The sequence below is a fragment of the Lethenteron reissneri genome, chromosome 37 (assembly GCF_015708825.2).
Source record: "Lethenteron reissneri isolate LAM-NWPU_2019-01 chromosome 37, ASM1570882v1, whole genome shotgun sequence".
NCBI classification, from domain to species: Eukaryota; Metazoa; Chordata; class Hyperoartia; order Petromyzontiformes; family Petromyzontidae; genus Lethenteron; species Lethenteron reissneri.
Genome location: NC_083815.1, coordinates 12105941 through 12133375, shown reverse-complemented (window position 1 = coordinate 12133375; position 27435 = coordinate 12105941). Strand labels below are relative to the sequence as shown.

General features: G+C 48.2%; 1 protein-coding gene across 7 annotated transcripts in view; it reads left to right on the top strand.

Moving 5' to 3' along the window:
• LOC133351411 (uncharacterized) overlaps positions 1-27435 on the top strand; it is a 69264-nt gene that overhangs the window by 25034 nt on the left and 16795 nt on the right. For 4 of the 7 annotated variants that reach the window (XR_009756178.1, XR_009756177.1, XM_061566592.1 and 1 more), the window contains exons 2-6: positions 15945-16069; positions 22672-22773; positions 24222-24327; positions 24861-25021; positions 26945-27143. Coding sequence is in view for 5 of the 7 variants with exons in the window: in XM_061566592.1 (XP_061422576.1) it covers positions 24276-24327; positions 24861-25021; positions 26945-27143 (412 nt within the window). In the remaining 2 variants the exon portion in view is untranslated. Of the gene's footprint in view, positions 1-13912; positions 14961-15944; positions 16070-22671; positions 22774-23679; positions 23697-24221; positions 24328-24860; positions 25022-26944; positions 27144-27435 lie in introns of those variants that run through there. The other 3 variants (XM_061566593.1, XM_061566594.1, XM_061566595.1) reach the window with 3 other exon arrangements.

The window sequence follows — 27435 nt, the reverse complement described above, 5'->3', positions numbered from 1 at the left end:
TGACGCGCGGCGACATTTCCCGCCACCCCGACGTGGCTCGCGGTTAAATTTCCCGCCATCATTACAGTGGGAGCAGAGGGCGGGGCCGGCCCACGTCAGGTGATTGCTGAGGGCCATGCACAAGCCGTGACATCATCAACACCGGCCAGCGCGTCAACAACGGAGCGACCGGCGATGCCATGCTCGCAGCCCGCCCACACTGTAACGTCTGCTAGGAACGACGGAGCGCGATCCGCAGCCACGGACGTCGCGTTACAGCAGCGACTGCCGCCTCTTAAAGAGTTCGTGGGCGCAAACGGGGACTGGGGCGGCTTCAAAAGACGGTTCATCGCTCATCAGGAGATGGCGAACTGGACGGACGCCGAAGCACTACGCGCGCTGCCGGCGATGCTGGACAACGACGCCCTGGCTACCCTCACCTCGGCACCTAAGGAAAAGCGCGCCACGCTGCACTTGGCGCTGCAGCTGCTGTCAGCTGTCTACGGCCCGCCTTCGGACTGCAGGCAGCTGTTCCACGATCGTCATCGGGGCGCCAACGAATCGCCTCTGGCCTTCCGGACGGCTCTCCTGGCCCTGGCGAAGGCAGCTTTCCCGCGGATGGACGAGGAGGGAGTGGACGCTATGGTGGCTGAAAAGCTGCTGCTACTCGCGGACGAGCTGGACGTCGCCGTCTTGGCTCAAGACGACACAGAGATGTCTTCCCTGCTGGTCGCGCGCCACATCCACGGGGGCTTGCGGTCCCTGCGTCGCAAGGCTGCCAAGGGGGTGGCCGGCCATGACATGGCGGCTCCCGCCCTTCCATCGGTGGAGGTCTGCGGGGTGGAGCGGTGGGAGGAATGGAGATCTGCGGGACCACAGGCTCGGAACGGACCGAGCCACCAGGAGCAGCCCAGGCCATCTGGGGCGCTCACACGCTGCTACAACTGTGGCCTTCAAGGCCACGTTGCTTCAGGATGCCGGGCTCCCCGTCAGCGCGGGGCGACACCTCGTCAGGACGCCGCGCCGTCTCCACCCAAGCTCCAGCAGAGAAATACGGCGAGTCGTGGCACCTCACACGTTTGGCCCATGCACACATCCGACACACACTCACGCGCTGAAACGAACAGGGCTCGCAAATCGACGGCCGTTGCGTCGGATTGTTCTGAAATGCGGCGAGCGCTCCAACCGGGTCAGTGGTCGGAGCTCGCCCATCGTGTCGTTGCAGCGTCGGCAGGATCGTCGGTCGTGGTCGGTTATATTGATGGGGTAGAGGTGCGGATTTTAATTGACACAGGAGCATCGGCGACCATTATATCTGATTTGATTTATAACATCCTTCCCGTTCAAAGTCGTCCCTTGCTCCCCGTTGACGTGCCATGCTATGCTGCTAACGGGGGCTCGCTGGGCATCATTGGGCAAATCCGCGCCAAAATTTGCATTGGAGACATTAAATTATCCGGGCCTGTTTTGGTTTCCTCCTCACTGGCGGTTCCGTGCCTGTTGGGGACGGATTTCTTGGACAAAATGCCCATTCGTATCTTGATCGACCAGGGATGCATCGAGCTCCCGTCGGGCCGACGTGTTACATTTTTGTCTTCCCCCGCCACAGAGCGTCGGGCGTTTGCGACCGTGCAGGCGCTCGTGGCAAAAACTGTGCGCGTACCCCCGGGGGCTCAGATGCTCGTCCCTCTTAGGTTGCGTCGGCCGTTTGCTGAGGGGGTTGCGGATCGGGGGGTCTTGTTGGGACCATCTCGGGCCAGGGTCAATGGACCCGATTTGCTAGCGGCTCAGACCATGGTGAAAGGGGATGGGGACCCCTTCATTGCAGTCCTTAATGTAGGATCGCGAATGGCCGTGGTTCCTCAAGGGACCGTGCTTGCACACGCAACGCCGGCACCCTATGAGGAACCACTCGTGGGTCAGGTAAGCACCGATCCTCCGTCGCGACCACATTCGGACTGTGATGACGGATGGCTGGATGCGCTTTGCGCGGGATCGGTGGACCTGTCCGACTCGCAGCGTGCGCAGCTGTGAGTTCTCCTGAAAGAATTTGCCGACGTTTTTAGTCAACACAAATTTGATATTGGTTGTACTAAATTGCTGCAACACCATATTGACACGGGTGACAGCGCGCCAATCCGCCAAAATCCCTTTCGGTTGAGTCCCGCCGAAAAGGATCGTGTCAAATCGGCCGTTGATGACATGCTAGCCGCCGATATCATTTCCCCTTCCAACAGCCCAACGGCTCACTGCGGTTTTGTGTCGACTTTCGGCGATTGAACAAAATTTCTGTGGCAGATGCGTACCCGCTTCCTCGAATGGATGAGTCGCTCGATGCCTTGGCGGGAGCGCGATTCTTTTCCACCCTGGATTTACTTTCTGGATTCTGGCAGCTTCCTCTGGATGACGAATCCAAACCTAAGACTGCTTTCCGTACACCGCAAGGTCTCTTCCAATTTAACCGCTTGCCGATGGGCTTACATTCTGCGCCAGCAACTTTTCAGCGGTTAATGGAACTGGTCTTGGCGGGCTTGCAATGGGATTCGTGTTTAATTTACATGGACGATGTCATCGTCTTTAGCAAATCATTCGATGAACACCTCCAGAGGTTGCGTGCTGTTTTTCTCAAAATGCGGGCTGCCAAGTTGAAATTTAAACCGCAGAAGTGCCATTTGCTCCGCGAATCGGTGCGGTATTTGGGTCATATTGTTGGACGCTCAGGGATATCCACTGATCCCGCCAAAACGGAATGCGTCAGCTCCTGGCCGACTCCCACCTCGGTGGGAGAGGTCAGGAGTTTCATTGGGTTCGCGTCGTACTACCGACGGTTTGTGGCTGACTTTGCTACGATCGCGAAACCATTGCATGCCTTGACGTCCAAGGGAGTCAGGTTTCATTGTGGGCCGGAGGAGGAGGCTGCTTTTCGCGCCCTCCGGAATGCCCTGGTGGGGGCTCCGCCGTTGAATTACCCCGATTTCTCACAACCCTTCTTGCTCGATACAGACGCAAGTAACACGGGCATTGGAGGCGTGCTGTCCCAGCTCATTGGTGGCGTAGAGCATGTGGTGGCTTACGGTAGTCGGGTACTGTCTCCGGCGGAACAACGGTACTGCGTTACCCGTCGGGAATTATTGGCAATTGTTTATTTCGTTCAGCAGTACCGCCCGTATCTGTACGGTCAACGTTTCACCGTCCGTACAGATCATGCGGCTCTGCAGTACGCCCTGCGGGTTCAACAACCATCGGGGCAGTTGTCTCGATGGTTGGAGATTCTCCAAGACTACGACTTTGTCACCACATATCGTAAGGGCGTCCGCCACACGAACGCTGACGCCCTGTCGCGGTTGCCACCCACTTCGGAGTGCGCTTGCCTCTTGGGTTCGGGGCGTTGTAGGCCCCCGAACGTGACCACCGATTCGGTCCTCGTGGCTGCCACCGATGCGCCTTCAGCTTCGGGTCCTATCGAGCAAGAAGGGAGGGATTCGTTGCTGGGGTTGTCAGTTGCGGAGTGGGGACGCCTCCAAATGGAGGACACCTCCCTCCTCGCTCTGCGCCGTCGCACCGGGGGGGTTGGTCAGGGGGTGGCGAACGTTGACTCGTGGGGGTTGTTCCAGGGGCTTTTAATGCACTGGGATGGGAAATCCCGCCGCCAACGGCTCGTGGTGCCTGCAGCATTGAGGGGTAAGGTGGTATGGGCTGCGCATGAGCGGCTCCTGCACCTGGGGGTTCACAAGACCTTTGCCATGCTCCAGCTCGATTTCTTCTGGCCGGGCATGGCAAAGGACGTGGGGGATCTCCTGGGGTCGTGCACGCAATGCGCGCAGCGGAAGCCACCAGCGAGGGGGTCCAACCCTCCGCTGCAATCCATAAAGGTTTCCCGGATTAACGAGCTCGTTGCTCTGGATATTCTCGGGCCATTTCCCGCTACACCCAGGGGAAATAGGTATTTATTGACAGGGGTCGAATTCTTCACGAGATGGCCCATGGCCTGGCCCCTGGCCAAACAGTCGGCAGCAGTCATCGCGGAGGCCTTTGTCCAGGGCTATGTCCTCGACAAGGGTGCTCCGGAACGGCTGCTGATTGACCAGGGTAAGAATTTTTTGGGGAAACTCCTCCGCGAGGTGTGCGACCTCGTGGGTACGGAGAAAATTCGGACCTCCCCATATCACCCACAAACTGACGGGATGATGGAACGGCTGCATCGGACTATCACGTCCATGCTGTCCCAGCAGGTATCGGAATCCCAGACAGATTGGGACCTTCGCATTGCCGGTGTGTTACAAGCCTACAGGATGGCTCCCCATGCGGCCACCGGATTTTCCCCTTTCTTTTTAATGTATGGCCGCGAGGCTAACCCACCTGTGACGACCCAGCTGAAGCTCTCGGCGCCTCAGGCGAAGTCTACATTGTCCGAACACGTTAAATTTAACATCGGCAAATTATCTGAGGCGCGGGAAGCAGCCGTGCAAAATTCTGAACTCCGCCAGAAGGCGAACGAGAGGCTTAGGCTGGGGCGGGTACATGTGTTCAAATGGAAACCGGGGGACAGGGCATGGTTGCACTGTCCCCATGTGCCGCTGGCGACCTCGTCAAAGTTGGTACGGCCGTGGCGGGGGGCCCGTGGAGGTCGTACAGGTCTTGCGGCTGCAATGTGTACGCGTCAAATGGGGGAGGCGTCGGTGGTACGTGCACCCTGTTGTATATGTTGGTTATCAAAATTTGTTATGTTGTATGCGTGCGTGGGTGAAATTATCATGTTGTATATGTGGGTTATGAATATTCAGTGAAAATAATAATAATTAAATGAAATTTGGCCAAATGTGTAATTATCCGGAAATATGTTAATTTATGTAATTACGCACATTTTAATTATGCCAATTCGAGAGGTAATCGTATTAATTATGCGAGTGGGTGTAATTATGATAATGCAAGTCGTTATGATAACCAGACCCCGCCTCGGTGATGAGGGTGGGTTATCGATCGGAATAAGGCAATTAATCGTATGCAGTTATGCAGGTGTGGTGTAAGTATGCAAGATTAACTTAGATTAACTCGGCATCGTTGTCTAGGTTCGTCTCATTCTCGCTTTAACATTCCCAGAGTGTGTATTCGTGGTTATATTTTAGGTCCCCGGTTCACCCCGTTATCGCTTTAACATTTACTGAGTATGTGTTAGTGTGTTTATTAAGGTCACCAAGTTCAGATCTCAACGCAGAAGCAGATCTTATGCATAGATTTCAGGAAAGAATCACACAACCACTTCTGTATTGATCAATTTATTACTAATTCAACCTTAACTATGATATAGTATGCGAACTCTCAATCCCGGAACGTCAACACGGCATCAATACAGTATCATCAACGATTGTCTGATTTCACTTTGACAACGGCACATGGATCCCGCATAACGCGATGGTTGTTAGTGAGAGAGAGAGTCGTTAAAATATGCAAATACTATGCTAAGAAAACCTTAACGTTAATGAATGATTATACTCAATTTTGTTCACGCAGTACCGCACTCCTTATCGATCATACGCAACCCTTATCACGTTGTTAGCACCTTGGGTCACGGGACAGTTGAATATTCTGTAGAGGATGCGAGTACGTGCGGCGATTATGACTGAAAGATACTTGAAAGATTATACGGCGATAAAAAAAACACAATCAAAAACAGTTATTATTCTTAAAGGCACCAATCTCAACAGATACATCGGCAGGTTATCTGACAACAGAACGGCTCGGAGTAAGGGCCTGCGACGGTGTTCCTTTTCCGAAGATCGTTATCTTATACCAAGTTTACTAATTGGGGACCAGATCACCTGATAAGGATCCGGTGGGCCACCACTCCCCACGTGAGCGTGGCTCGGCGGAAGGAGGTGCCAAAAATCAGTTCGTATTGATGGATCTGTTGGGAATTTATGCGATTAAGAGTACAGCCCACTAAATATTAAAGATAAAAATTACGAATACTTTTATAAACGACGGATGGCCATCACTCGGTCTCGTTGTGATGCCTTCCCAGCCACGGATGGCTTATGGGTTCGAGTGTGTTTGAGTGGTAAGAGTTGTCTTGAATAGTCAGTGTTCGGAGTCGATTCTTTATGTCAAACAGACGCCTGGTGGTCGTGTGGTGAGGGGGCGGTGCGCGTCATACGTATCAGTCGCTCCCCTGTCACCGTGGTGAACTGGTTCGGATGGCTGTTGATACGCTGTCGCAGTTCGGAACCCGGTCGGTAGGTGGCGCCCACAACCCGCTCGCAGCGCGCAGTGCTGGGTCGTCGCCGAACCGCGATGCTCACCACTCCGGCGGCAGCAGAGACCTCCGACTCGGCAGAGGTTGACGAGCTGAAGATGAGTCGAGCCGACCCGCTGGTCGCAGCTCGCTCCTGAGCCGACACTCCCGGTCGAGCTCGCTCCTGAGTCGACCCGCTGGTCGCACTCCTGAGTCGACCCTCTGGTCGCACTCCTGAGTCGACCCTCTGGTCGCACTCGTTCCTGAGCCAACCCACTGGTCGCACTAATTTCCAATGCTCAGGATCCTTTCCTTTATGCCGAAAAATCCCCCTGGATCCCGCCCACAAGGCGGGGCTTCTTTTCGATTTTTGCTGTGTCAGGATCTGTCCGTAGGCAGGTGTGTCCATGTGTGTGTCCGTACGTCCGTATGTCCTTGTGTGCATCACTCACGGTATTCCGTTGTCCCACTCCCTCCATAAAACCCACGAGCAAACAATCAGATGTTACAAATTGCCTCGAGGTCGTCTCTCTGTCTGGGTGCAATATTATCTCTTGTCTGGCCTTCTTCATGAACCCAAAACACAGACGTTACAAATCGTCTCATAGGCGTCTTTGTTCGTGTTGCACCACCTGGAGGGAGGGGCAACACTCTCTCCGACCCGGCGCACAAAGAAATGGTTAAGAAGTTTTAAGTTAACATTTGTCCCTTACTATTTCACAGTTATGATTCTGTATGTAACCTAAGGTCTGTCGTTTCCCATCGTGGTGCTTGACTCAAGTGGAGGTGTTTCCCCGAGCGTATACACACTCCTATCCCGCGCTGCGGAGATACAAAGACGGCCGGGATCTCCCTTTCTCTCCGACCCTGGGTTTAACATCGTTTTTTATTATGTATTTATATTCGACCTGGTGGTGATTCATCCCGTTATCCTGGCTTTTCATAAGTTTTACTTTTGTCTTTTCATGCATATGCTTCGGGTCGAGTTGTATAGAAAGCATTAAAGTATGGAAATAACATTTCATATTGACTTAATGATGGTGATGGTTCAGTAGGCGTACTTGTGACCTGGTTTAATTGGAGTGGGTGTGAATATCAAACTTTAGCCTACCCTGTTGTTAAATTCCGACTTTAACGTTACTTTAATAGCAATACAGAATAATTGAGCTTTTTGTCTTAACTAGGCGAACGCGAACTTCTGGTGACCCCCGCAGCCTTGTTGTTCAGCTGGGTCTGCATCCTTGAGAGATATACAACCCTCTTATTCTCGTCTCACCGTGGTCATCCAACCTTCTGCTCTGGGAGTGTTATTCTTAATTTCAGGTCCAGGGCCCCCTCACGTTCAGACGTGCAGGGTTGTTTAAATCAGCTCCCTCCCCTGTGCACACAGCCTTGAGCTGACCCACTTAATTTAATTTCTTGGCCTTCTTGGGTTTATCTTTGCTCCCTCAGCTGCAGGAGGACAAGGCGTACTTCTACCTCCCCCCCTGTGTGCACGTGTTCCAACTAGCTCGGAATCCCTAAACACACAATCAGTGATGATTCCTGGCTTTCTGTGGTTGTGATTCAGACAAAGGCGCCTCTGTTTTCTTCCATTGCCTTTGAGTCGACACTGCCCTATTATTTGCCCATGTGCTGAGGTCATAGAATTCGTTTTGACTTCAGTAATATTAACATTCAGTATTGGATTAGCAAATGGGCAATGGTTCATTGATGTAGCTCGCAGCCTGGTCTCCAATTTGAGCGAGCGCGAGGATCGATACTTTAGCCTACTCTGTTGTTGAATTTCGAATTTTGACGTTACTTTAAAACCATGCAGGATGGTTGGGCTTTTTGCCTTAACTATGTCTGGCTGACACTCCCACTGTCTCTGCCGCCTGCACGGGTGACATGTGCCCGTTCATCAGGCCTTATCTTTCCTTGAAGCAAGGTTGCAAATTCTGCCATCCTAGCCCTCCTCCAGTTCATTACTTAACAACACCTGGTGTTTTGCAGTTTGCTGCGCTTTTGGTGTGTTTCATTCATTAAAAAAACAAGTAAAAAGATAATATATAAAAATATCAAAAAATATTATTAATCTCAATTCTGGAAGAAGGGTTAGTATACAACAACCCCTCCAGGTTGAAACCGTTCATTGCGCCGCCCGGTGGTTCGCACACACACACGCATGGCCAAACGTGTGAGGGGTCCGCCGACTCCCCGACGTCGCTACTTTCGCCTAACCTGACATCGACTGTTCCATCTCCAGGTGCAACAGGAGTGACGGGTCCACGACCGCCAACCCCTCCCGGGGGGGTCGGGGGTCACTCGGCAGCGAAGCCAGACTCTCTCGCACCCGGACCGTCAACAACCGCCACTGAGCGTGCCGGGACGGGCCTTTGTGACGGGCCCGCCGCGAGAACGCGCGCCAAAACGCGCAGACTTTTGTGAGGTCGGCCGTTGGGGGGCCCTTGCGGATGGTGGGGGGAGGCGAATGGGGTATTTATTCGGGGGGGTGCGTCGGGTTATTTTTTTCTTCCTGTTTCCTGTTGTTGTTGTTGTTGTTATGGTTGTCATTGTTCTTGTTAAAATTACGCGAGGCACGCACGGTTTTGGGGAGGGATGCACCTTTATTCTGATTTTATTGCAGCCGGGGACGGCTGCGAGCTGTACAGGGGGGGGGGGGGGGGGGTGATGTAGAGGTGTAATTGTGTATGGGCACGGATGGCTAACAAACACAAGGGGCGTGGTTAGGGCCGTACACAGAGGAGGTGCTCACACCGACGTCCGCACCTGCATCCCCCACGGGCCCCTCCCGGGGGCCGAGTACTATAAAAGGTGGTGAGCCGGAGGGCTCGAGGTCGAGTATTAGCTTAAACCAGCGAAGAGCGAAGACCAGCTAGAATAGGCCCCGGAGCTCCCCTGGCTCGCTGTCCTTGTCAGGGCCGACCAGGGCAAGCCGGTGGCGTGGCCCCGAGAGCCCAGACTGACGTTCTTATAAGAGCCGGTCTGGAGACTCAGGGTGCCGGGATCCCAGCTTGACCAGGGCTGGGATAGGTAGCCTCCCCTAGCTCCGTAGTGGAGGACTCGGGCGTAGGTTAGTGGGGTTAGATGTTGCATCTCCCTGTTAGACGAGTGAAGGGGACGATACCCCTCTAAGTGCTGTGTGTACCCGTTACTGTGCACAAGTTGGTGTTAATAAATAAGTGTGCCTCCGACTCCGTCGTCAAAGCCTCCTGAATACTTACTACACAAGCATCACAGCATGGAAAGCCACAGTTCAGCAGGGAGAGATGCTGAAGAAAGTGATTTAAGTAATCCAGGACCTCCCATCTTGCCTCAATACGACCAAGGGAGTTCAAGGCCCCAAAGAGAGGTCAGGCTGACACAACGGGCCTTGGAAAGCTATGATGCTGAGAAGCAAGACCTTGATGCCAGGATGCAAAGGCCATGGGACCGGGTTGAAGCAGATGTATCTGAAGCTCAAAACAACTCAGACACAGTGGCCTCAATTCAGCGGGCCATACAGCGAGTGAAGGTGAGCAGTTCAAGCTACAAGCTGCTGGCAAATGAATACATTTCCCTCCTGATCAAGGTGAAAACAGACGAGGGCATCGAGGGAGTGCGCATGCAAGAGCACTTCCTTGAACTGCTCGATGATAATGTGCAGGCAGTGATACAAGACGCAATGGACCGTGTGGAGGGCTTAAGAGAGACACGATCTCAGCATTCTGTCTCATACAATTTCACCACAATATCTAAAGGCTCAGCACACTCACAGATATCTACCAGTATGGCAGCAGCTCAGGCACATGCAGCAGAAGAAGCAGCAAACGCCCGTATTGCCTACATGGCTGAAGAGGAAGCCATGCTAATTGGGCCTGCATACAAGAAGAAGCAAGCATAGAAACTGTTGCCGCATGGAAGAAAGCAGAGCAAGAAAAAGCAGAGCTTGAAGAGCAAGAAAATACATTAGTGGCTACCGGCACACAAGAAAATTGAGCTGGATGCTAAGTTAATCACCCTACAACTCAAAAAGGAAGCAGCTGCTGCAAAGGCTCAGGCAGAGGTGCTCGAAGCAGCAGCCAATCTGGATAAGGAAGATAATTGGAGTGAGTTTGGCACTCGGATACCTGTCAAGGACCATGATAAACTCACCAGAAAAAATATTTTGGACTGGTCTGAACAATGCACCAATGCTCCTCCACCAAACGATACTGAACAAAGGGTGGATGTTCAGGCATCGCCATCTCCGCACCGAGTCAACATGAATGCTGTCTACGGGAATGGTGGAAATGCATATCCTACCCTGGCAGTTAGTCGCCGACTCAGCGTCGCACACGTGGGGTTAGACGTGGATGCACCACGTCAGACCCACATTCCAGACAGTCACATAAAGGAATCAAACCAACGTGATCGAAACTTTTTGGGCCCACAATCCAACGCCATCGCGAATGACGGCATGCTAAGGCAATGCATCCAATAATGGCACTTCACAAGTGCCAGTATGGACACACCCTGGATCAGCAGGCTTAAGGGAATTTGCTAGGTACCTGGCTCACCGCGAACTAATCAACACAGGACCCGTTAAGTTTGATGACCACTCTGAGAACTATCGAGCCTGGATACCTACCTTCAGGAACGCAATCAGAAATGCAGACATCTCTTCAAGTGAAGAACTCAACCTGTTGGTGAAATGGTTAGGAAACGAATCTGCAGAGTATGCAAAGAGGATCCGGTCGGCAAACATAGACGACCCTGCCTCAAGCCTGCATGCGGTGTGGAGAGGCTCGAGGAATGCTATGGTAGCCCAGAAACCATTGAGAAGGCTCTCTTCAAGAAGTTGCAGAACTTTCCAAAAATCTCTGGTCGAGACAATAAAAGGTTACGAGAGCTTGGAGATCTTTTGATGGAGCTTGAATCAGCCCAGGCTGACCCCTACTTACCAGGTCTCATTTTCTTGAATACCTACCATGGCGTGAACCCCATCGTAGAGAAATTGGCATTTGACGTGCAGGAAAAATGGAGAACAACGAGTTCAAGATACAAGTCTGAGCATCAGGTTGCATTCCCCCCATTCTCTTTTTTCGCAAAGTTTATCCGCAACCTGGCTAAGACCAGAAATGACCCGAGTTTTATGTTTGGCACCACCGGGATTTCCTGTCCAGATCTCCCAAAAATGGAAAGAGCAATGGCGAAACGAGAAACAGCGAGAGTGCCAATTTCCGTACACAAGACTGAGGTCTCTCCTACGACATTCGCAAACTCCGTCCAGGCAACCATCACAAAGAAGAAGATAGAGGATCCAGAAAAGGAATGCCCATTGCATGATAAACCTCATTCCCTCCAGAAATGCCGTGAGTTCAGGAGGAAGCCATTGGAAGAGCGGAAGAACATGCTGAAAGAATTTGGAGTGTGCTTCAAATGCTGTGCTTCTACAAACCACCTTGCAAGGAATTGCAAGGCAGATATCAAGTGCGAGGAATGTGGCAGCGACAAACACGCAACTGTTCTGCACATTTTACTCCAAACCTAGTGGCACTAAGGCTTCCGATCCCGAAGCAGAGCACGGCGGGGAGCAAGGCGAGACAGCCGCACTCACTTCGTCAATCACAACCAAATGCACATAAGTCTGTGGAGAAGGCTTCAAAGGAAGATCTTGCTCAAAGATATGCCTCGTCCGAGTGTATCCCAAAGGACATCCTAAAAGTGCAGTAAGGATGTACGCCATAATGGATGACCAAAGCAACAAGTCTTTGGCAAGTTCAGAGTTCTTTGATCAGCTAAGCGTATGTGGGAATTCTTTTCCATACACGCTCAGAACATGCTCAGGACTGATGGAGACAGCGGGAAGGAGAGCGAGCAGCCTCATGGTGGAAACCATGGATAGTACCATGAAGCTAGCCCTTCCTACGGTGATAGAGTGCAATGAGATACCGGACGACAGGAGTGAGATTCCCACACCCGAAGTCGCACGTCACCACCCACACCTGAAACCCATAGCAGAGTTCATCCCGCCATTGGATCATGGAGCACAGATTTTACTTCTGCTTTGCAGGGACATGCTGAGAGTCCACAAGGTTCGCGATCAACGCAACGGACCTCACGACGCTCTCTATGCCCAGAGACTCGACCTAGCATGGGTCATCGTAGGTGATGTCTGTCTCGATGGAACACACAAACCAGACCACATTAGCACATTCAGAACAAGTGTGCTCACGAATGGGCGCACGTCGCTCTTCAAACCGTGCCCCAACCACTTCACGCTTACAGAGAAATTTGAAGAGAGAAGTCAAGGTTGTACCATGCAGACCTACGAAGAAACCATCATGCTGACCACGACTTGGCTTGTACATCCACCGTCTTCGCGGGATTTTGTTCCTCCACGTTTCTGCAAGCCAGTCATGACTGACAGGAAGAAGACAAAGATGAAGCTGCTGCTCGTTGCTCTGCTGGTGGTCGTGGCGGTTGTCGCTGCGACTGTGGCCTCTCCGTTCCTAGATCCGGAGCTGCCGTCCGAGCAGGAATCCTGGAAGGAGTTCCACGGCAAGGCCCCACAACCAGAACATACCATCCCAAGGCTCGAGCTGTGTGGAGCCGTTCTAGCTACAGAAGTGGCGGAACTGATCTTAGACGAATTGGACATTAAACTGGATGCGGTCAAGTTCTACACGGACAGTAAGGTCGTACTAGGCTACATAAACAACCAAACCAGAATGTTCTACACCTACATCAGCAACAGGGTGGAACGCATCAGGAGATCGACGCAGCCGGAGCAATGGAATTACATTCCAACTGAACAGAATCCAGCAGATCTCGCAACTAGGTCTGTCCCTGCTTCTCTGCTGAAGCAAACCATCTGGCTGACGGGTCCAGCATTCCTCTCACGACGTGACGGTGGCCCAGGTACTACCAAAGAGACTTTTGGACTCGTAGAGCCCGAGTCAGACAAGGAGATTCGTCCTCAAGTGACAACTTTCCACTGAGTCCACACCATTTTGAACATTTCTCGAAATGGACGATGCTCGTGCGAGCGATAGCACATTTAACGCATATCGCAGACTGCTTCCATCGCCCGATGAGAGGCACCACTGGTAGCTGCAATGGGTGGCATCACTGCACAGTGCCACGCACTGAAGATGAGCTTTCCAGAGCAAGGAAATCAATCTTCCGCTGTGTGCAACAGGCAGCTTATGCAAGTGAGATCAAGGCCATCAACAAGAGAGAAGACCTTCCTAGGGTCAGCACCCTCAAGAAGTTAAACCCCAGGATGGACAAAGACGGCTTGCTCAGGATCGGTGGTCGGCTAGGGAACGCAAGATTAGATGAGAATGAACGAAACCCCCTTATAAGCCCAAGCCAGAACCACATCACAATTTTACTTGTGCGCTACTACCACGAGAAGGTCAAGCACCAAGGTCGGCACTTCACAGAAGGAGCAATCCGATCTGCAGGGTTGTGGATCGTTGGAGCAAAGAGGTGCATCACCAGCACAATCCACAAGTGTATCAGGTGTCGCAAGCTACGTGGAAAACAGGAAGAACAGAAAATGGCAGACCTCCCAGCCGATCGACTCAGTGTGGAACCTCCCTTCACCTCTGTAGGGATCGACGTGTTCGGACCATGGACAGTCATCTCCCGCCTCACCAGAGGAGGGCTCGCGAACAGCAAACGTTGGGCAGTGCTGTTCACCTGTATGAGTACACGAGTAGTGCACATCGAAGTCAACAAGTCCATGGACTCTTCGAGCTTTATAAATGCACTCCGGAGATTCTTCGCCATCAGACGGCCAGCCAAGCAACTCTGTTCTGATTGTGGAACCAATTTCACTGGAGCATGTAAAGAGCTTAAGATCAATACAGAAAATGTTGAAGATGACTCTGTAGGGAAATACCTTAGTGACCAAGGCTGCACATGGATCTTCAATCCTCCTCACTCTTCGCATATGGGTGGAGCCTGGGAACGCATGATCCGGATTGCTCGACGCATTCTCGACTCCATGCTGTGTGATGTCGGGTCCTCACGGCTCTCTCACGAGGTCTTGACCACTCTCATGGCCGAGGTCTCAGCCATAATTAATTCAAGACCCCTGATCCCTGTCTCAAACGACCCGGAGTCACCATTCATCTTGACTCCTGCTACACTTCTTACCCAGAAGACAGACGTGCTCACAGCACCCACCGAGGATGTCAGCACTGCAAACCTCTACAGACGTCAATGGAGACAAGTGCAGAGCTTCGCCAACACGTTCTGGCATCGCTGGAAAACGAGTACCTTACGACACTTCAAGTGCACAGCAAGTGGCAGTCTAACAGGCCAGACATCCAAGAAGGTGACCTCGTCTTACTGAAGGACAACCAAGTCAAACGGAATGAGTGGCCAATGGGCTGCATCCTCAAGACGATTCCCAGTGCCGATGGGAAAGTTCGAAAGGTCGAGGTTATGATTGCGAAGCAAGGTGTCGCAATAACTTTTGTCAGGCCCATAGTCGAGACAGTACTACTTCTCTCTCGTAAAGATATGGACAAATAAGTTGACCCGTTGAAGTTGGCAGGTGTTTTGCTCCACGGCAGGAGTGGGGGTGTGTGTCCACAGGAATTTCCTGTTTTGAGGTTGAGTTTGGTCATGTGAACAGAAAGTTACGATTTGACAGTCTTTCAACCACAAGGCTGGCGTCCGCCATTACACAGAATTCAAAATGGTGGCACACATCGCATCCCAGTGAAGACAGCTGTAACTGTACATTGTGGGACTTAAAGAAGCATTGTCTGTAAGTTCGTTTATGTTCTTATAATACTGGGAATGCTGTTATAATGTTAGAATGACTGTTATAATGCTGTAAATGCCTTTATAATGATGTTAAATTGTTATGATAAATATGAGTCCTAGTTAACAACGAAGCCTGCAATTTGCCTTATTGTGAATGTCACTTGTAATTGAATAAGTCGAGTCAGACTTGTACCCAAGTAACTATATTGCGATCTTGAGAGCAAGGATGATGAAATATTTCATCCACAATTTAGTGTTATGTGTGGTGCTGTACATTTGGGTGCAGTGTGATGATTACATGTGCCTTTATTTAACACAGTAGCTTATTCTCTTTTACAGCTGTTCAGTACTAATGTAGGTGCCTGGTCCATCCAGGATCTATTGTTGAGTTTCAGGTTATCTAAGGCAATGTTATGATGCTGTAATGTTCATTCATTGTGAAACAAACCACTGCGACGACGATCTGGGCTTGTGTCTTCATCTTTATTATTTTCTTTCCACAGCTGGACAGCTCCGCTCTCTCTCTCTCTCTGACTCGGCTGCACTCCGTTCCGCGCGGCTGTGTGGTTACTCACGCCTGCTCTCTCTCAACCTCTCCCGCTCCCGCGCGCCGCTGACAGGCGGTGCGCTAGGAGGAAGCCTCCAGCCCGCTACGTGGCCGCTGGCGTCCCGGAGGCGAGCGACGTGGTCCCACTCTCTGATTCCACACACTGACCCCGAGCTCTCTTCCGCTTCCCCTTATATCCCCTGGCCTACGTCACCAATCCCCGCCTACAGCCACGCCCCCTCACGAACCTTCTAGATGGTTACTTCCCCAGAGCCTTTTGAGCTCCGCCCCTAACCTCGGCCCATCCCTCTGATTGGGTGATGGCCCAAGCGGCGGAGCCTATCCACTGATCGGCGCTCGTCGGTGAGCTCTCTTATTACAATTGCATTGATATTAAGTATTAACAGATGCTGTATTTGTGCTGTGTTTTTCCATCAGTTTTACCTCGTTCAATTCAATAAATTACATTTGGAGTCGGATGTTCACCCTGAAGGTTTATTGGATGCGAGGTTAACTACTCGGATAGAGGTGCAACGCAGCGCACAGCGAGGCCGAGAGACAAGGTAAGTGAAGATAAAATAGATTTTTTAAATATGAATTTCACTTTATTGTATGTTATGTTTACTATACAGTATTTTTTTTAGTGTTACATACAAATGTACAATAATTATTTTTTATAATTTTAACAACGCTTCTCTTTTTGTTGAACTTTAACACATTGCATTGCACTGACCGTATGGGTATTTTAAACACAGTACCATAGTGTGTTCCGACTTATGAACAGTTCGACTTTCGAACGTGTCTCAGGAGCGGAACCCATTCATAAGTCAAGGACTGCCCATATAAATCAATGGTGCATCCATCCAGACCGTTGCTTTCAAAAACAACGTAGCGGCCCTTGCGAGCCGCTCCTCTTCCTCTGCCCCCTCTCCCTCGTTCCGCCTCTCTGGATCATGAGGCAAGTGACTTAATATCCACCGTTAATGCATGCTGGTTGTGCCTCGGGGTGATGCGGTGCACTGGGAACTCGGGTTGGCTGGACTGTTTAAAGAAAGGTTTGAGAGAGGTCCTGACAGACCCGACCTGACCCTCACAATTATGATACATATACGTTAAACCAACAGCTCCCATTTGTCAATATACACGTATGTTTAACACGTAGGCTTTTGCGATTAATATTCATAATAAAGGTTTTTGGGTTAGATCGTGTTATTTATAAATGTGTCGTAAGCCTCCACCCGACACGGCCAAACAGTAAAAAAAATTATTACGTTTACAAAGGATAAATAGTTCACTACTTTAGCCCACCAGTGTGTTGAAGAGTGAATCAACATCACTTAAAATTGTGAGTATGACGTTTCGCTGGTAATTACATCCGGCATCATCGGGTAATTTGCCAGAATGGTGAGGCTCCCCTCTTGCTCCCGGTCTTAAATAGAGCAGCAGCAGGGTGACGTCATCATGTAACTCATTTCAGGTGCAGTGATTTGAGGCGGCGAGGGTATTGTAATATATATTTTATTTAATAATAATACACTTCCAGGCCGCACTAAGCCTGTAGCTGTCAGAGCGATTAAAGTTATTTGTATTTCTCCCAATTTCAATGGATTCTCTAATTAGTCTTGGCCAGTAATAATTAGTTTTACACAATACTTCAACGTTATCAAAATCAATTGAGTGTCCTTGTTGACAAGCATGCTCATCTACTGCCGACAGTTGTGTTTGAGATAATTTAATATTTCTTTGGTGTTCTTTTAGTCTTACGCTGATGTTACGTCCAGTCTGTCCAATATAGCATCTGCCACATACACAATTAATCCGATATACACCTTCTGTTGATAATTTAGGCAATTCGTCTTTAGTGCCAGATGCCAGTTTTTTTATTTTGTGTACTGTACCAAATCTTACTTTAATGTTTTGCTTTTGCAAAACACGGGCTAATTTGTCAGTTACTCCTGAGATATATGGTATTTTAATTTTGAACAATCTGATCGCTTTCAGCAGTGTTTCTTTGCGTTCGTGATTTGGCATTCAGTGCTCTGTTAATTTGAGCATTATTGTAGCCATTCTGTCTTAGTGCTTCTTTAACATGTTTAATCTCTCTCACTAGACTTTCACCATCTGACACTGTTTTAGCCCGATGTATGAGTGTCTTGATAAGAGAGGATTTCTGAGCTGGGTGATGATGTGAATCAGCATTCAGATAGGCATCAGTGTGCGTTTGCTTTCGGTAAACGCTGTGTGTTATTTTGCCATTTAGACCATGTCCAAGCAAAATATCTAGGAACGGGAGTCTGTTATTCACCTCCATTTCCATGGTGAACTGGATGGCCGAGTTTTGTGCATTGAGATTATTTAGAAAATCATTAAGTGCATCTTACCATGTGGCCAGACAACCAAAGTCTCATCAACATATCTAAACCAAAAAGATGGTTTTAATGTACTTGAGGCAAGTGCTCTTGTTTCAAAGTTTTCCATGTACAGATTTGCTATAGCGGGAGATGAAGGAGAGCCCATTGCGGCTCCTTTCTTTTGATTAAAGAAATCACCTCTCCATAAGAAGTAAGTGTTATTTAAACAATGATCAGCTAGTTTCGGGATATCTTTTGGTAAACCTGTATTCTTTACTTGTGTATCAAGTAACTTAAGCGATTCATTCACTAGAACCTTTGTGAATAGAGAAATCACATTAAAACTCACCAGAATATCATTAGGGTTAAGTTTGATATCTTTAATCACATTCACAAGATGTTCTGAATTTTTTTTATGAATGAAGATGTCCTACCGATGTAGGGCTGTATTTGTTTAGTTCTATATTTTGCTAATTTATATGTGGCAGAGCCAATTGTACTGACTATGGGTCGTAATGGGATGCCGATTTTATGAACCTTTAGTAGCCCATACAATCTCGGTGGTTTTGAGGCCCTTGGCTTAATTCGGCATTGCTCATTCTTAGGGATTAATTAATTTGCAATGATTGCAGTAGTCTTATGTTCTAAAGTATTGGTTGGATCTCGTTTAATTCTATTGTAGGTACTTTCGTCTAGTAAATCTTAAATTTTATTATCATAATCGGCTCGTGACATCACTACAGTAGTGCGGCCTTTATCAGCTGCCATAATTTGAATATCTTTATTTAATCGGAGCTCTCTTAAGGCTTTTGCTTCGTTCGAGCTAATATTTACTTTTGGTACTTTACTATTCTCAATTATTTGGCAACCTCGTGTCTAGTCATCTCTGCCTTATTATGTGGAAGTAGTCTTACTGCTGATTCTACCTCAGCAATTCAGTTAAATGATTATGTCACCTTGCTGCTGCTCTATTTAAGACCGGGAGCAAGAGGAGAGCCTCACCATTCTGGAAAATTGCCCGATGCTGGATGTAATTACCAGCGAAACGTCGTACTCAAAATTTTAAGTGATGTTGATTCACTCTTCCACACACCGGTGGGCTAAAGTAGTGAACTATTTGTCCTTTGTAAACATGACACTTTTTTTACTATTTGGCCGTGTTGGGTGGTGGAGGGTTACGACACATTTATGAATAACGCGATCTAACCCAAAAACCTTTATTATGAATAATATAAGCGGGAAAATATGGTACTCGCAGGTTCCCGGGCTTACCTCACGTGCCCCCTCTATCACCTCTCCCCAACATTCCTTTCTCTGACTTATCACATGACCCGCTGGCAGACAGGGCTGCTGCAACTGCAGATCCCCTTCTCTGTCAGCAACCCGCGCAATGCTACGTAGTGACCCATTCCATGTCACTACAAATGTATTAAATATGTTGATTTAATTGGTGTTGGTTGTATTGCCTAGATTGTCAGCCGATGGTTGTATGACTGTATTATTTGTATTACCAATGTATGTTGAATTTCAATAGCACCGTACGTAGCCAAGTTTCAAGTTTTCAAGTTTCATTTATTAGGTATAGCCCTGTGAGCCATGCGGCTCTTAAGTCGGGTGCAACAGCAACAAACAAAATATGAACTCTCAAAGCGACGACGCGCAACAGAAAAATCCTGGATAAACCAGCAAATCTTTAAAAAAAAAACGCTGTGCAAAAATCCCCGTGTGATGCAAGTCAAACAATTAGCCAACTGTACTAATCGGAAGCGTGCGGGGAGGACAACAAACTAAACACAAAAGGTAGTTGTAAAGAAATGAGATTTCAATCTAGATCAGTTAAAAGTGCACAGCTACAGTGGCTTCCCAATATCTGAAGGGAGAGCGTTCCAGACAACCGCAGAAGCGCATCTGAAAGCGCATGATGCAGTGACCATCATTGTTCGATGGTCAGCCGAAAGTGGAGTATATAGTGTACCGTATAGTATTGTAGCGTATAATGTAGTATAATGTATAGTAGTTTTGTGTATAGTAGTGTAATATATAGTGGAGTGTACATAGCATCTGAAAGCGCGTGATGCAGTGACTGTCTTTGTTTCGATGGCCAGCCAAAAGCTTCTGTGATGGTGACCGGAGTTTGCATGATGGTTTATGCTCCTTAACAAGATCAGCGAGTCATCTTCTTGGTTCTTTCGGTAAAGTCACGTAGAATGGAAATAATAAAATAACAAAAATAAAACATAAAATAATTCTCACGACGTTTTGGCCACAACGCAAGCAGCCGTCCTCAGGTGGAGAACAGGTCTGTCGAGAAGACAGAGTCTGAATGACACACCCCAGGCTTGGAGCGACTATTTAAGCTGGGATGGAGGGGGGAAGAGCGCCTTGACAAAATAATTTACATATCAAGAGGAATTTAGCATATTTATGGGAAATGCAGATATGCGATTAGTACTACTTGTGAAATGCGTAGGAGGTTTGGCGGGGGGTTTAAAGTCATTATGCCCGTGCATTATGCAGGATTATCAGCATCAAAGGGAGGGGATAGGGGTAACATTAATAAAGGGAAGGAATGTTAATAGTATGTAGCGTAACTAAACCACCACGTAAACAACTAAAGTATAAACTACATAGTATCATCAGTATACTAAATATACTCTCCAATAAGCTGAGCTACTAACAGTAAGTAATACATTACAATTCTATGTCGCAAAAAATATAATATGTTTCCAGCTAAACTTTATTCTCTTACATCACACGAGTCTACACCTTACTACATACTGCCATAGACAAACCCAACATTAAATGATATACTGTATTGCTATAAACCAACCTAAACCTTATACATTGTAATATTACACTATGTATTATTCTACCCACCCTAATGTATATCACACTGCTGTATATTCACTATACAATTACGATACTATATATTACTTTGTACATTGTATTAAACATTACAATTTTATACTATTATTATACAATCCGCTATACACTGTACCATTGACCGTCACGTGAAAGATACTAAAAGGAAGCAACGAAATATGTCAATGGGAGAGTAGTGGTAGGAGACTTGCAGCAGAGCAAAGATCAGCGAGGTATTGTGGTTCATTTGTGGAAAGCACTTTGTGTGTTATGAGTGCGACCTAATAATGTATTCGTTCGACAACTGGAAGCCAATGCAGCTCGGTGAGCACTGGACGGACATGGTCAGATCTTGCACTACCCGCCACATCACAACACCTGCCAGTTAATGTTTTATATGCTGCAGCTGGATAATGTAATATTTTAACCAAAGTGAGACCTCAACCGCAGAGAATCGGACCGCTTTAACACATAGGCTGTCTTTGCCAAAATTATGTTTACCTATAAATGTCATTGTTTGTCTGTCTGTGTGTGGCCGAAACTTGCGAAGGATTTGGCTCGCAAACCGTGAGGTTTACGTTAAAAAAAATTACCCAGATAGCATGCCATAAGCCCCGTGCTGAGCCAGCACTATTCCGATTTTGCGTCCGTCACCTTTAAAGTAATCTTGATTTGAAGCTTTCGTGACTGCAGGAATCCATACTTTTTGGTTCTTTCGGTAAAGTCACGTAGGAATAAAAATAAATATTTATAATATATCACGACATTTCGATCGCAACACAAGCGGTCATCCTCAGGCTCAGACCCCGCTTGCTTGCCCATTGCCACATATATAACCTTGTTCTAACAGCTCTCTCGCTGGTTCAGCAGTTCCATTGCTGGATTATTTTTTCCACCTGAGAACGACCGCTTGTGTTGCGATCGAAACGTCGTGATATATTCTTTTTATTTTGTTTTATTTTTCTACCTACGTGACTTTACCGAAAGAACTAAGGAGTACCTTGAAAGTAGTTTAATTAGCGATTTAGTGCTGTTTTCGGTTATTCATTTATTAAATAGCGCATGCTCGACCTTACCAACTCACACGCATTCGGTGGGGGGGGAGGGCCCCTACCAAATCACACACGTTCGGTGGGGGTGAGAGGGGAATTCTCTTTCGCATGGACACTGCGCAAGGTAACACAGATTTACAGCTCCATGACTGTTTACTCATTTCAAATTGCCTTTTATAGGTTAGATTTAACGACAGGGATGAACCAATGCTTATGAAGAAAACCCTTTTTTGTACTCTTGAGGCATGACAGGCCACGCAATATCACTTACTGCACAGAGGCAAACCAATAAATATACTCAATTATGTCTTCTATCATATTTACACATGCCCCCTCAGTAGGGGGGTTGAGCAGTGACGTTATGCCAATTACGCTTGTTTGGTGCGCATCTGCTCATAGTTACAGGTAGGTTAGGTTCATTTTGTCTTCATTGACTTTAATTTCTTTGCCACTCTTGCTCTCGGCAAATGTTTGCACCAAAATGGCGGAACACCCTCGCAGACGCTCCTAATTACTTCTTATACACGCGTGTATTTCCCCATTCCCTTGCTTCTTTCGCTAAAGTCACATACATAGAAAACTATTTAGTCTATATAAAAGTTAGTGTGTACGTCCACGTGTGCATGTGAGTCCATGTATATGTGTGCGTTGTGTCTGCAAGTCCGTGTGTGTGCGTCAATGTGTGTGTGAGTCAATGTGTGTGTGACAGTCACTGTGTTTGTTTGTGTACGTCCATGTGTGTGTGTGCAGTGTGCGTTTAAGTCGATGTGTGTGTCAGGCGATGTGTGTGTATATTAGTCCATATGTGTGTGTGTAAGTCCATATGTGTGTGTGTAAGTCCATATGTGTGTGTGTAGTTCCATGTGCGTGTGTTTAAGTCGATGTGTTTGTGTGTGTTAGGTGGCAAAAGCCAGTCATCTCGGTCAGTCCACCCGTGGCACCTGCTGGGTCTGCCCCGTGACCTCCTGCCAGCGGGCGTTCGACACTTCACGTGGCCTCAAGGTGCACTTGGCCTGGCACAAGCGTCGTGGTGATGTCACCGCCACTTAGTGGTGAATGGCGGTTGTTGTTGTTGTGTGTATTAGTCCATATGTGTGTGTGTAAGTCCATATGTGTGTGTGTAGTTCCATGTGCGTGTGTTTAAGTCGATGTGTTTGTGTGTGTTAGTCGATGTGTCTGTGTGTGTGGGTCCATGTGTGTCAGTCGATGTGTGTGTGTGTACGTCGAAAAGTGCGTCTGTGTTAGTCCATGTGCGTTTGTAAGTTGACGTGTGTGTGTGTAAGTCGATGTGTTTGTGTGTGGGTCCATGTGTGTCGGTCGATGTGGACCCCCCTAATGGAACATCTTCTTCGGTTAGAAACATTTAGGCTGACCTTCCTACGATCAATCCTGGGTTTAACCAGGCTGGATTGTGTCAGGAGCTCACAAATCCTTGAAAGATCTGGACAAAGTCCCATCAGTGAGCACCTCCGGCAGGCAAGGCTGCTTTGGCGGGGCCATATAGCCCGCATGCCCAATCACCGCATGCCTAAACAGCTTTTGTTTGGCCGGATAGATGGGGCTAAACGGGCGCGGTACGGGCTAGAGAAGAGATGGAGTGATGTAGTACAGGAGGACGTGGAGCTGAGTGGACTTGCTGATGACTGGTACCAGCGGTGTCAAGATCGGCCTCAGTGGAGGAGGCTCGTGAAGGACGCTACTGGGCAGTTGGAGGCAGTCGCCCTCCTACAACAATTGAGGGCGGAGGAGCGACGCTCACAACAACGAGCGGAGCGCCGGGTGGCTCAAGCACAGCAAGTTGGCACAGTAGGGGGCACAGGTGGTGCATCAGCCAGTCATCTCGGTCATCTCAGTCGACCCGTGGCATCTGGGTCTGCCCCGTGACCTCCTGCCAGCGGGCATTTGACACTTCACGTGGCCTCAAGGTGCACATGGCCTGGCACAAGCGTCGTGGTGACGTCACCGCCACTTAGTGGTGAATGGCGGTTGTTGTGTGAGTCCATGTGTGAGTGTGTGGGTCGATGTCTGTGTGGGTGTAAGTCGATGTGTGTGCGTGTCTTTTTCGCCCGGGCAATGCCGGGTACTTCCCGCTAGTTCATAATAAAGGTTTCTGGGTTAGATCGCATGAATATAAATGTGTCATTAACACACCACCCGACACAGCCAATTAGTAAGGTTTGTCACGTGAACAAAATGCGTCAGTTACTAGTTCAGCACATAGGTGTGTTGGAGAGTAAAACCCACAAAATTTACATTGAGTACTGTGATGTTTCGCTGGTGATTGCAATCAAGTTCATAAGGCGCTATGCCAGCTTCATCAAGCGGTTTGCTTCACCAAGGGACTAAATATAAGCCACGTTCTCGGAATCAACGGAGCCTTGAATATAACGGATGATCAACACACTCTATTGCATTCCTCTTGTTGTTTGGGGTTGTTTTCTTTTTTTCAGGACTGAGATTAAACTAAAAACGGTTGAAATCGTGAATTCTTGAATGGAAATTGCATGTCACCCTGGAGCAAGATCATCGCGCTGCTGATAGCACTCCTTGTAAGATGTACGTAGACCACATTCGGTCACATTGTTGTACCTTTTACATCCGTTTACTGACAGAGAGAGACACCAGGTAGCATGGTGCGGATGCGGTATCTGTCACCGTGAATGCATTGTGGTGGTGATATTGCCGATGGTTCTGCTGCTGCCAGTGATGCTGCTGATGTTTATTGATTCTGATGGTGATCCTGATGATGTGTTAGTGTGTCTGCTATAAGCACATACTGTGTGTTTGACGATTCTGAAGTACGTATGATGATGTACATAGATGCTGATGAAGCATATATATGACGATAACGCTCATGATGTATATATATAGATGGCGCTGATGCTAATTATGTATAGAGATGTTTCTGATAATGTATGATGTATATAGATGATGATAATGATGATGTATTTTGATGATGCTATTAAATGTATGATAATATCTTCTATATAGATGATGATACTTTAGGACGAACCTGATGCAGTTGTGGTGGCTGTCCGTCTGCATAAAAGTACTGCACACGCCGAGTATTTGTCTCCTACTGCTCACAGATGCCCGCGCTGCAAGAGAAATCGCCGTCCACACAGACACAGAGGTTGCCATCATGCAGGGCAGCGACGCTCTCCTGTCGTGCACCTACGACTGCACGCCCCACGGGGACAACCACACGGTGGTGCAGTGGTGGAGAGTTAAAGAGGGTAACGTTGAACAGGCAAGTCATTGTCTCGTGGACCCAGTCCTGAAGCCTCACTGAGAGCGTCCAAATGCTCGCTGAGCTCCATTGGATTTTGGTTGCCGAGCAAATAAATTGTTATGAGGTCGCACTCATTACACACAAAGTGCTTGCCACCAATGAACCACAATCACCTTGCTGATCTCATCAAGAAGCGTAAACCTTCACGCGAACTCCGGTCATCCTCGCAGCAGCGGTTTTTGGTTAACCATCGAACAAAGACGGCCACTGCATCGCGCGCTTTTAGATGCGCTTTTGCTGCCGTCTGCAACACTCTTGCTTCCTATATTAGGAAGCCACTAGAGCTGTGCACTTATGCACAAGCTAAATTGAACACTCATTGTTTTAGAACTGCTTTTTGTGTTGAGTTTGTTGTCCTTCCCCCACACCTCTGATCATCACGGTTGGCTATGTACGGTGTGAAAGAAGTTCAACATACACACATACTCACTGAGTGTGAGCATGGGGCTGGGTCTCTATAGCAATGACGTGAATCCCACAACATTGACTACATCAGAGGTGAGCATCGCGAGCATCATGCCGGGCAGAAAAAACACGGAAAGTTGGCGCAGGTGGTGCATCTGCCAATCATCTCAGTCAGTGAACCCATTGCACCTGCTGGGTCTCCTGTCAGCGAGCCTTCGACGCTTCACGTGACCTCAAAGCCCATCTAGCCTGGCAAATGGTGGTTGCTGCAAGGTTAGCCAGGCAATTCTTCTCGGTGACATATTTACAGCTAACGTAATAGGAAGTATTTATTATAAAAATAATACAAAAAACGTACAACACAATATCTCATTATAGGCACATATTTAATGGAAAATAATGTTAAGATAACGTTATATGTCTCTAGTAACATAACTAAAAGAAAAACAAATGAAAATTATTAACACCAACTAATTTATGAGAAAATGTTGTGCCTGACATGCAGGCTCAAAAGTGTAAATATTCCCAGTTACGGGTGCAGCCTGGGACCCTTAACTCAGCCCTCCCACCCATTGGGCGTTTTCATTACATCACAATTTAAATCGCAATTGGTTTCCGATGACATCATCCTGCACCATTGTGGAATAACAATGTTACAGCCCTTAAAAGGTGGAGATATCCTCCATCAGGAGATTCCACTTCACATTCCCTTTGCTTCTACCACTTTCCCGATCCTTCGAACACCGCGGGAGTCTGGAAATTAAATCTAAACTCAATAACAAAATAAGACAGACCTTCCTTTGAGAGAAGGAGTGAGAGGGAGCATGAGGCGGTCACAGGCATTCTGCTGGTACTATGTACAGGTAAAGGGACAGGCTGGTGCTCATTCTTACATAACCTCGCTATGCTCGTTTTAGATATGCTGCTAATATGCAATGTACATATGTATGTTGAAGTTATTTCACACCGTACGTAGCCAACTGTGCTAAATCGGAGGTCCGGCGATAGCACACTGGACTTGCGATCCAAAGGTCAGTTTTGTTCTCTCCGTGCGGCAATTGAAACAATTAACAGTCAAAACAACCCTACCCCTCTTCTGTCCACTCGTCAATATGAATGGGTACATGAGTTTGTAGCATATGGTGGGATAGTCTGAGTACTCCAGCCTTTTCCAAGCCATCTGATCAGCGTGGAAGAGGAGACCAAACACCTTCGAGAGGGGCTCTCTATAACTCGCACCAGTAAAGGCCGATTAGCACGGTTGACTACGTACGGTGCAAAAGAAGTTCAAGATACATACATAGAAAGGCCCTTCCATCAGCTGTGACCTCAAAGCAATTACAGGTGTGTTGCATCATTGTATTGCAGCGTGATATCATTACATTTACATGACGTCATTGTTTCTGAACATGGCTGATGATATCTGACATGAGTTCACTGTTCCTTCTATTTCCCGTTTTCCTTTTCCATTCGTAGGTTTTGATCAAAAACGGCAAGGAGGTGAACAGACACCCCCGAGTTCAATGGATGGGCAACCTGGCCACGTGCAATGCTTCCATTGTGATGCGCGAGGTGCTGTTGGAAGACTCGGCTCGATATCGCTGCGAGGTCTTCCGCATCCCCTCCTACAACGAGGGGGGCAGCGTGGTGGAGCTGCACATGATACCCTCCACAGGTGACCTACTGACTGAGTCATCATCGTCATCATCATCATCACCTACAACACTCCCCCTGGTGGCTAAAGCTACGATTTGAGGCCCCTTTGACAACCACCATAATATATGTTTTTAACAACAGTGTAAAAGAGCAACAACACATTTAAAACGCGGTTGAAATGTATTTGTTATGAAAATTATTTCATTTACATTTGATCTTAATCAGTTAGAGCAGTAACGTAATATTGCAACGAGGTACTACTACGGAGCTGTAGTGGCTGCATTTTGTGAAGACGGAGCGCCCCTATGGTG